Consider the following 12,119-nt stretch of genomic DNA (forward strand, 5'->3'; position numbering starts at 1 on the left):
AATATCTTAAACTAGTTGCCCAAGACACACTACAAAAAAATGGGGCTATCCCAGCATTTGGGGCTATCCCAGCATTTGCAAAACTGCTGGGATAGCCCCAGAAAGTGCTAGAATAGGGTCAAAATTCCTATCCCGGCATTTTTTTTCCCGGCACTTCAAACCGCCGCGCAATGACAATCGGTATAGCGTTGTCAAACCTATACCAGCGCTTTTCAAAAGCACCGGGATAGGTCTCGGCACTTTCAAACCCTATTCTAGTGTTTTTATTTGTGTTGGGACAGTCCTAACGGAAATATGAATATAACCTATACCAACGCTTTTGAAAGCATTGACACAGGCAGTATCTATTCCAGCGTTCTCAAAAGCGTTGGTATAGGTCTGCAATGAATATAATTAAAAATGCCTATACCAGCACTTTTGAAAGTGCTGGCATAGGCAATACCTATACTAGCGTTCTCAAAAGTGCTGATATAGGTCTTGAATGAATATAATTTAAAATACCTATACCACCGCTTTTAAACCACCAGAATAGGTTCTGCCTATGCCAGCGCTTTCAAAAGCACTGGTATAGGGCATATGCCCAAAGCGCTGGTATAGGGCATATGCTCATACCCTATTCCAACGGTTTTCAAAGCGCCGGAATAGGTCTTTTTTTTATTTTTATTTTTTAAATTTCTTTAGCACCTGTAATATATCTACAATACATATTTTCCAATACCTATTTTATAGTAACTATAATAAACCACAATTCATATTTTCCAATAGCAAATACAATACCACATTAAATAAAGAAACTAAATATATTTAATTACATCATATCAACAATTACATCCCAAATGTCTAGAATGTTATACACAAAATAATACATTCCAAGTGTCTAGAATGTTATGAACAAAATAATACATTCTACACAATTATGTAGAATGTCCTATACAAAAGAATACATTCTAACTATATAGAATGTCCTGGACAAAAGAATACATTCTAATTGTCTAGAATGTTATAATAAAGTTTCCAACTATGATGTGTATATATAAATAGGCGAAAACCACATTTTCGTCCCTATATTTTCACGCGATTCCCACTTTGGTATCTAACTTTTTTTCCACCGCTTCTAGTCCCTATTTTGGAAAAAGCGTCTCATTTTTGTCCCTATCGTTACATCAGTAGTTATTATTTAATTATTTAAATAATAATTGTTCTTCATGTTCTTCCCCCAAGAACATAGTTGCCCAGAAAATAAGAAATTCAAGATTTTCGTCTCTTTTCTTGCATTTTCTTAGCATCCAAACAAGTAAAAACATATACAAAACCATGATCAAACTCAGATACTCTAACACAATCAACTAACAAAACCCAAAACACGGTCAGATCAAAAACAAAATACCAAAAATACCAAAACTCAAAGCCAATCCTCATCAATAAAATACACCAAAACACAATCATGAGCTAGTAAGATCAAACCACAATGACCATCTAGGTTTAGAGAGAGAGAAGATCATATCTCAGTCAAGTTGGGTTTTGGCCATGGATCTTCAACCATGGGGTTTTAATGAAAAAGAGAGGATGAAAGACTGAAAAGGAAAATATTGTTCTTATATTTAAATCTGGGTTTTTTTTTTTTTTTTTTTTTGAGAAACATCTGGGTTCTAGGGACGGTGGAGCTGATGATTTCGTTGCTGATGAGGAGGTATTGGATCTTGGTGTGTGGGTAAAAGGGTTGGACATTGAATCGGACCCAAAGATTGGACAAGGTTTGGTTGGAGGAGATGTTGGAGATGAGTTCATTGGGTAACATGATTGAGACTTTGATGTTTGTGTGTTTAAGGGAGTTAAGGATTTTTGGGTTTGTGTCGTAGATTTTCACAAGCTTGGCTTTGAGAGATTTGATAAGCTCCACTGACTTTGATGGTGATGGTAGATTGTTTCCCAATTGACCATAGTTAATTCCTACCTTGCTCGTGAACTTAGCACTTGTACAAAACTTGGTACACTTAGATCTTAGATCTTGATTCACGTAGTTTTTGATTTTTAATTATGTTTTTAATTTTAGTTTTTTAAATTTAGGTGCTAATGTGGCATTTTTTAATGCCAAATAAATTTTTTTTTTTAATGGCCGCATCAGCTTTAAGTGTACCAACGGTGCACTCCGTTTGCCATCAATGCAATTTCTGTCTCTGATGTAACGACAGGGACAAAAACGAAACGCGTTTTCCAGGATAGAGACTAAAAGCGGTGGAAAAAAAAGTTAGGGACCAAAGTGGAATTGCGTGAAAATGTAGGGACGAAAATGTGGTTTTCGCCATATATATATATCAAAATTTGAAACTTTATTATAAATATCAAAATGTCACAGTAACTACTCCAAAATAGGTGCCCAAAGTATCGCCTACTGTGTATAATCAAATGATAAGCGTTGAGCATCGGGAGACTAGATATCCACTGCAAAATCACCATCACCATCCTACAAATTAAGAAACACAAAATGGATTAATGTACTAAACAACAGAGTTGGTAGCTAAATGACACAATATCACTAGTATTACTACCAAGTGCCACATTAGCAATTAAAACACACTCAAAATTTGAGATTTTAGTTAAGCATTCGAACATTCTGTTCCTTCAAAAACTCTCAAATTTATTTCCCTCCAAATGGTCCATAAAAGGCAAGCCAGAGTAGCTCCCCACAAAGTAAAATAAGTCTTTTTACCACACAGTCCAGACCAAATAATGTGTAGGTCTGGCACCAAAAACAGCCTTGAATTACAGTAAGGTACTTAGACTAGTATGGTAAAAAGTGTGGAGAAAATGTTCAAACCTTAACTCTAACTCTCCTAAAAAGACCCAAGCAATACATTAAGTTATATGAGAAACATGTTTTAGATATCACATTCTATATTAGCAGAACCCTTAAATAAGTTCAATTAAATAAGCTACATCTTTCAAACTTATTTCCTTCAAGTGGGCACTCTCATGTTGCCCTATCCAACTTATTCAATTCACTCATAAAGTCACTCATAATTAACAACCAAAAAACTACTTAGTAAAAGTGACACCACTCTTCAACTAGTACATAAAAGCAAACTTCCCTAGTATCAATCAATTACTATGCCTTACAAATCATAATATTTTATGTCTCTCCATCCTTCCTTCCCCTCTCTTCTACTTCTTTCTCAAATTCAAATAAACCCAATTGTCTTATTTTGCTATTAGGAAACTAATTCCTAAGTGGATGTATGGCAATAATCAAAGTTATAACTCCAAGACAATCGTCACTTGGGAGTTCTTAAGGGAGATTTGAAGGTAGGCAGTCAATCAAAATTATACTCAAAATGAATTTCTGTTTGAGAATTTTATGAATATTTTCAAATACAAATTAAAAAAAAAATAATTATGCAATTGGTAGTGACTTTCTTGAAATGTTTGTAGGAGTTGTCGAAAGATAACAAAGAGCGACGTCGGAAGCAGATGGAGCTGCATACGCTGGGATCCAGAAGCATGGCCCAAACGACGGATAGCATTGTAAGAACAATATTATATATATATATATATATATATATATTAATAACATGCTTAAAATAACAAAGCTTATATTATTTTGCATTCTAAAGTAGGAATAAATGTGATTTGACGCCATTGAATCGACACCCTCGCTTTAATATGTCAAATGTACTAACCATGTTGTAGGCAAAAAAGAAAGGCATGCAACTAGAGAGAGGTGAGATGTATGAAGTGGCATATTCTCACCATGATGGTACTGTTGTGAATGCCACTAGGAAGCGAACATTGTAAGTTTGTAACAAATTATATTAGTAATTTATAGGATTAAATTTGAAATTATCGAATGAGTTCCAGTTAGTTCAGTTGATAAAGTTTTATATTCTTGAATAAGAAATTTATGTACAAATCATGTCTACACAAAAAATAAACCAATTGATATATTAGTTTAATAATAAAGAATAATTATTATGGAATGAACCCCATCAATTTCAATCATGTTCTCTCAATAAAATATTAAAATCATTGTTAAAGTTTAAGGATTAAATTATAATTTGCAAAAAGAAAAGAAAACTATAAGACCATCCACGTATATTAAATTATATGACTTATTAAATCATCTACATGTATAAATTTAATTGTAGCACATTTACCATGAGGCAAATGAGTGTGTAGATCTTTTGGCTAAAAGGGGTAAGGATGAAATAGATAAAATATGAGAATACATTCACTGCCTTTCTTTTGTACATGAAGCTTTATTGCTATATATAATGGGTTCAAGCAAAGTAAGAGATTGCCCTTCTTTTATCCTCCGATATGGTTCGTATAATTTCTTTCCTTCTTATTAAAAGAAAAAAAAGTATTTCATGACTATTAGATAGGTCATATGATTAAAATTACACTTGAATATATATATATATATATATGTGTGTGTGTGTGTGTGTGTGTAAGGGCAGTTTTTGGATCCTAGACCCAAAAGGTAAAAGGATTACAGCCCAAAGAGCCCAATTCAAAGAATTTGTAGAGAGTGGACTAAAAACTAGGTTTTAACGAGTTGGACAACGCTCACAATGGATTAAAGGTTGAAGTAAAACAAAGAAAATATGTTTTATGCGAAGAATCCTTCCTCAACAAAGTCCGAGAAGAGTAGTTCTTGAATATATTTCTCTTGGACTTGATTATAATTACAGTTCTTGATGCTACTGTCTTTTGTCTTTCTACAGATTCTTCGCCCCCTTTTGTAGTCAGGGTCTTTCTTCTCTATATTACCTTGTTTGCTTCATCTCAACCCTCCACGTGTAGATCAAGCTGCTGGCTTTTATCCTTATCCCATCAACACCTTTTTAAAGTTTTTGGAAATAACTATAAGACTGAATATCACTGTTCAGGTATCACCTCTACATTAATGCGGCCAGAGAGTTAGCTACAGAGCTTTTAATGCGATGGTAGCAGCTTTCTCTTATATATTTCTTAGCTTCCCTTTGTCCTATTCCCTCCTGATGTCAATCCTTACTAGTAGAATCATTCGAAGCGTAGCTCCTGATGGCAGACCAAACCTTCTGACCCCTGCTCTGCTTAACTGAGGAGGCATTTCTCCTCGAACAACCTTACCGAACCTTTATGGCCAGAATCCTTCCACAACTCACCGATTGGTACCTTTCCGTTAAAGCCTACCTGTCCTCGGATTGCCAAATGTCCTCGGACAAGACCCACGGTCCAATATACACTCTTGGGTCCTTTCCCCCTACAATATATATATAATGTCTATAGAGAGCCTTAAAGCTCATTGGTATAGTCTGCTATCCTTTATTATAAAAAAAAAAAAACAAAGGTTGTCACCTTCAAACTAGTTTGGACTTTGGAAGAGTCTATAATACATTTTATTTAAGTTCCGATAAAAATTATCTCTAAACTGATTTGAAAAAAAAAAAAAAAAAATCTCTAACACATTATGTCATGATCTTTCGAGAAGTCTATAATACATTTTATTTAAGTTCCAATAAAATTTACCTCTAAACTTATTTGAAAAAAAATTTCTCTAACTTATTATGTCACGATTCATGAAGTCATTTATGAATATATAATCACATGACTTATTAAATTATTTAAATAAATCATATAGTTCATTACATAGGTTGCAAAACTAAAAATAAATACCAATAATTTTATAAATTAGGAACATAATAAAATTGGAGAATTTTTTTTTTCTAAACCAGTTGTTCATAACCATTTCTACCGATGAACAAGCCTGGCAGATAATTCGCAGCCAGAAGCTTCTTATTCTTCTACATCTTCTGTTTTATTTTATTTTATTTTATTTTTTAAAATGAACATATGCAGGGAGATGCATTCATCACCACAGCAAGATCACCGTTATTCCATGTAAACAGAATCGAATGAGACCCAATTAAACAATAATGTCCTAAAGCTGGCACCCTTCAGCAATCAGCATGATGTATCATGTGACTTATACGAATTATGCGCCAAAGTCACCGCTACCATTCATTAAGCTAAAAATTCATAGAGATGAGAAAAGGTAATAATTTTATTTATTTCAGGTTGGAATATGATTTTGGTTCATGTGCCATATTCTGTATTCGTACATCAATGATCAATCAACCATTTGTTCTAATTTAATTTAAAATATTTTTTTTCCCTATTTACTACTATGCAAAGGGAATCTACCATATATCTACAAATAGTAAAAGTGATGAATATTATATCTCTATCATGCTATATCAATATTATAAAATAAAAAGACATATATGTGAAAAAAAGAAAAGAAAAGTATATTAACAATTATTGTCCATATAGCAATGAACTAAGTTCCATTGATATAAAGAATAGATACAAGAAATACAACAAAACTAGATTACAACAACATACTGCAGAAAAAAAAAAAAACAGCTAGCGTTAATTATCTAGATCCCGCAAGAGCAAAGAGGTCACAATTAATACAGTTGGAACTTGGAAGAAATGCATAAAGATCAAGACCTGAAACCACAATGCAACTAGGTAATTCACTAATTCACCTATCAAAAAAAAAAAAAAAACTAGGTAATGCACCAACTAAATACCAATGATACATTGAGTTTTAACAAAACTAGATTCAAGGATTCCCCTTGAACAACAATGGGCCATGTCTAAGATAGAATTAATTCTTAAAACGAACTATGTCACCATCACGAGTTCTAATTAACTTCTCATTTATTGAGTTGTATTAAGCTTTCCTATGTTTTAAGCCGACCTCCATGAATATGATTGTTCCTTTGGAGCAAAGATGATAAAGAGCGGTTTCCCAAGCCACTATACATAGAACTCCCCTCATAACTCTTACCGAGGCAGTTATTTAAACCCAAATCAACTATCTCATCCCAATTGGTTACAGGTTTACATCAAGCATAAACCTCATAATCAGAACCCCAAATTCTTCTAATTAAAGAGCAACTGAAAAACAAATGATGGCGACTTTCAAGACAATTAATACCAAAAACATAAGTTGTATCACCTAAAAGGATATAATTGTATTCGGCCTACAAATGATTTTTTTTTTTTTTTTAATCAATACAAGATATAAATTCTATTTTAATATAATTTAAGTGTATATGTGTAATACTTCATTTTAGAGATTTGAACTCTAAGCGTATCTGTGTGTATATAAGTGCATATCTTCTTCTTCTTTTTACAAGATAGAAATTCTACTATAGCATAATCTAAGTGTATATGTGTGAAACTCCCTCCTGAATACTTGAACCCCAGCCCTTGCCCCTACACCTCACAAACACTTATATCTATGGAATGACCATCGCACCAAAGGTGTGCAGTGGTCAAATGACAATATCTTAAATAAGGTAAGAGCAGATCATTCATTTATTGAGAGAGAGAGAGCAATACTATTATATTAAGTTTTGGTTAAATTGCATATTTGGTTAATAACTTCTTACATTTGTTTCAAAAATATAAGTTTTGTTGTAGACGTAAAATGTTAATTCAATACACAAAAAAAAAAGTTAAGTCCACAATATTTTTAAAACACTTTCACAACAAATCATAAATGACAGATTATTATGAGAGCTGTTACTTGTGGGTAATAAAGTAATTTAAATAGTGAATTCAAATTAAAAACTTGTAACAACTTCCTACCTAAAATTTTTCGTGACAATTTTATTAACCCAGCACTTCTCATAGACAAAATGGATGAAACTAAGATCACTTTGATGAAGTGAAACTTATAACATCACATGAATTTCATTTATTAAGTGTCCATTTGGTTTGTTCACGTTTGCGTTTGTGTTTTCACTCTTTTGCGTTTTTGTTTTTTTGTTTTGTTTTTTTTTTTTTTTTTTTAAGTCTAGCGCCTCTTGCACTGTTCATGGGACATGAACGGTGCATTCAGGCTTATCTACCGTAACCTTTGTGTGAACAGTAATTTAAAATTATTTTTTTTATTATTTTCAGTTTTCAGTAAAATAAGCAATATCCAGCATTAAGTTAATATCTTTTTATGCATTGAATATTAATATAAAACAGGGTAACCGGCCAAGAAGTTGAGTAACTTGAGTTCCCCTAGGCATAGTTCCCTAAATCGTAAATCCCCCCTCCATCTAAAGCAGCCGCGTAATAAAGGGATAAAAATAATTAAAATGTAAAGCAAAACATGGGAACGAAAGCGCTTTTGTTTGTATAATTTGCGCGTCTCATAGGGACGAAATAGTGGCACAGCCAGCTATATTTAATGAAGCAGTGGGCCCCCAATGCTTTTCATTTAAATCCCCTACGGCTCCAAATTCATATACCCTCCAAGATCCACCAATACCACATCATCTCTCTCAGCATTACGGTCATTTCTTACCCTCACTAACACCATTTTAGTCTTTTGAAAGTAACCAAGCAAGAATCAACTTATGCGTGTCTTGCTCCGAGTCCCTGCATTTCCAACTCAAAATCCACCAAATCTCATCTCAAACAATTAAATCACCGTGGATTCGTGGACCACCTCTACCCTTACAGCACGCATCCCGTGATTTGTGCTACGCAGACCAACGCGTGCACTCTTTTTATTTATTTACTTATTTTTTTTATTATTATAAGAATCCAATTAAAGTATATTCTTAAGATCATTTATTTTTTAAAATATTTTATGAAAAATTGAAAAAAAGTTATAAAATATTTTATTTTTTCATAAATAAATTTTTAAAATAATTTATTAATATATACTCTAAGAACATATATTAGCAAAACCTATATAATAAAGTTTAAACTTAGTAAATTTATTTTATAATGATTTCTTTTTATTAGCAAGTTAAGACATAAATATAAATGAACTCAAATCTCTTTATCAGTTGAGCTAACACACCACTTCTTACACATAAATTCACATAATATTTAAGTGTCAGCTAGTGATTAGACTTCAGCACATTCATATGAGTGAACGATCATGTTGTGTCAACTTATTTATCAATTAAGATTTAAGATTAGTTTAGATTTGGGTGTAAGAAGGGTTGTATTCCATAAACTTTTTTCTGTAAGAAAAAATCTAGACACCTAGTCATTACTCATTAGTAAAACCCTCCCATCTACCCCACTCCCCTAGTTCACTACTCCAGTCCACACACAGCTCACTTTCCACTCTAGCAATAGCTGATTTATTAGCTTCTTTTTTAGATAGAAAAACCAAAAGGGGTGTCAAAAACACAATCACAAAATGGCATTTCTTCAGATTCTCTTTCTAACATCTCTCTCACTCTTCTTCACACCCTCGCATTCCCAACTCTCTTTAGACTACTACAAGCAAAAATGCCCAGCATTCGAGCAAACCATCCGAGACACCATAACCAACAAGCAAATCACAAGCCCCAGCACCGCCGCCGCCACGCTCCGCCTCTTCTTCCACGACTGCTTAACAAACGGCTGCGATGCCTCCATTCTCATCTCCTCCACGCCCTTCAACTCCGCCGAGCGCGACGCCGATATCAACCTCTCTCTCCCCGGAGACGCCTTCGACGTGATCGTACGCGCCAAGACCGCGTTGGAGCTAGCCTGTCCGAACACCGTCTCTTGCGCCGACATCTTGGCTGTAGCCACTCGTGACCTCGTAACTATGGTCGGCGGTCCCTACTACAACGTTCTCTTGGGTCGAAGAGATGGGTTGGTCTCGAAATCTAACTATGTCGAAGGTAAACTCCCAAGACCCACGATGCCCATGTCTCAGATTATCAACATTTTCAAATCTAATGGCTTTTCGATCCAAGAAATGGTGGCTTTGAGTGGCGCACACACAATTGGGTTCTCTCATTGTAAGGAATTCAGTTCTGGGATTTACAATTTTAGTAAGCTTTCACAGTACGATAGGGAATATAATCCGAGATTCGCTCAAGGGTTGCAACAAGCGTGTAAGGATTTTACAAAGAATCCAACTTTGTCAGTGTTCAATGACATTATGACTCCAAACAAGTTCGACAACATGTACTTTCAGAATCTGCCAAAAGGGTTAGGATTGTTGAGGTCAGATCATGGGTTGTACAATGACCCAAATACCAAGCAGTTTGTTGAAATGTATGCGGCAGATCAGAACAAGTTCTTTCAGGCTTTTGCTAAGGTTATGGAGAAGCTGAGTGTGTATAAGGTCCAGACTGAGAGGCAAGGAGAGATTAGGCACAGGTGTGATGCGTTTAACTGAGGTGGAACATTTTGGAAAATTGAAACTTTCTTTTGGTGGGGGGTTTGGGTTTTTTTTTTTTTTTTTTAATTATTGTTGTTGTTGTTGTGACTGTGATCTGTGGTGAATTGATTGAGGATCATAAACAGGGTGATGAGGATTTCGCTGAGGATCTGGTAATATGTATACATGTTTTTGTATCAATGTCCTATTGTCATAATTTTAAGTTTAAATTAAATATACATACTTATTTGTTAGTATTTTCTTTTCTCGGTTACAGCTTCTTTTGTCATTTTTTAGGCCTACAATACAAGTGGTGATCTGGGCAGAGGTTTTGTTTTTTTTACTATTTCCTAAACAAATTGTAATAAAATAATAATTTGAAATTTAAGAACATAGGATCTCTTTTCCTTGTCTGTCTCATGGATCTTATTTCGGTTTCTATGTTTGTAACTTTTGATGCATTAGTTTTAGAAGTTTTAATATATTTTATTGTACTCATTAATTACAGACTTTTTTTATTGATGAAATTGAAACTGGTAGTGAATATAGTCTATATTTTGTAAACACAGAAACCTAAGATAAATATGATAAAAGGACTAATTAGTTAAATTGGTGGAGTTGGTAGAACCTTTTGCCCTTGAAAACAAAAAATTAACAGTGTCATTATATTCAAAGTCTCAAACATACCAAGGAATTCAAATGTGTTGAAGGGCCAAAAGATTGGATTTTTTTTTCCTTTTCTTTTTCTTTTGGTTTGAGTCAAAAGTCAGGATTAGGTCCGAGGCATAGAAGATGTGCTGTATATTGGTAAGTTGCACGTTGAGACTGCTTGCAATGATAAGGACCTTAGTAGTATCTCAGGTGAGAAGGAAAATGAGGGGGGTCAGGGATTTTAATACTCTGTCCCAAACTCATCAATTGGTCAAGCTTCATTTCAATAATTGATCCACATGACTGGTAGATAATTGATTATGAATATAGGCTTCTGAGTTCTGAGGGGTGGAGAAGCTGTAATACAGCATATTAACTAATGATTTGAAGTATCTGCAGAAACGCCAAAATCTTGAGAAGACAGAGTCAAAGAGACAAAATTCAACTCAGTCAGTAACAATTTATCATTATCTTCCATTCAGAAAATCAAAAAGCATCTTCCCCTTTTACTATGCTTCATTATTATAATCCTGATTTCATTCAATCGATAAGTGTAAATGTGTAATTACTAAACTAGTTTAATCCGTCGCGTTTCCAAGCAGTCACCTTGACTCTTGAGAAGACACAAAGAAGAGACAAAGCATCTCTTCCCTTTTACAGTGCTTATAATAGTATAATCAACTTTGTTGCTTGTATGAGTTCGCTTGAGTTGGGTTTCAAACTCTAATAACTATGTTTTATTACTACACTAACTTTTTAGAATCAAAATATATTACTACACTAACTTTGTAGGCATTTTAAGTGGAGTTGAAAATATATTTTTATCGGATTGTCCTCAAATTTTTTCCCTGTTAAAACGTAAAGGTTTAGAGGTATTTCTGAACTACAAAAAACCTAGTATAAGAAAACCTCATTTTCTGTGCATACCAGGTAAAATATTGGCTGGAATCAGCCAATGCTAGGTATACTCATTAATTAGTCAAAATATTCACATCTCGCTGGAAGTGATAAGAGTGTGGTTGATGTAGTATCATTAGGTCCAAATCCATGAGCTTAAGCTTTTGGGATAAGAAAATATCGCATCCAACATGTATCACATAATGCTATTCCTTATCAGAGTGAAACAACTCCATTTTTCAAATTCTCTTCTTCGCAATTTTGTTGGCCTTCAAATATTTGTCACAGGCTCAAATCTCTAGAACTTTGGCGAATTTGTGAGATACTACTTGACAATGTTCTTCTAATTGAAATTATTATAGAGAAAGTGACTCTTTCTCCTACATTAGACTTCAACAAGAACCTTATGTGG

At 33.9% G+C, this 12,119-nt stretch overlaps 1 protein-coding gene across 1 annotated transcript; it reads left to right on the top strand.

Annotated features, from left to right (window-relative positions):
- Positions 1-9,098: 9,098 nt before the first annotated feature.
- On the top strand, positions 9,099-10,416 carry LOC126714985 (peroxidase 31-like). Its single transcript, XM_050415408.1, has one exon. The coding sequence runs from the start codon at positions 9,203-9,205 to the stop codon at positions 10,175-10,177; it is 975 nt and encodes a 324-aa protein (XP_050271365.1). The 5' UTR covers positions 9,099-9,202; the 3' UTR covers positions 10,178-10,416.
- The last annotated feature ends 1,703 nt before the right edge of the window (positions 10,417-12,119 follow it).

This window comes from Quercus robur, chromosome 2, assembly GCF_932294415.1.
Source record: "Quercus robur chromosome 2, dhQueRobu3.1, whole genome shotgun sequence".
NCBI classification, from domain to species: Eukaryota; Viridiplantae; Streptophyta; class Magnoliopsida; order Fagales; family Fagaceae; genus Quercus; species Quercus robur.

Excerpts from the sequence above, each read along its gene's own strand:
- LOC126714985 (XM_050415408.1), top strand. The coding sequence starts at position 9,203 with ATGGCATTTCTTCAGATTCTCTTTCTAACATCTCTCTCACTCTTCTTC.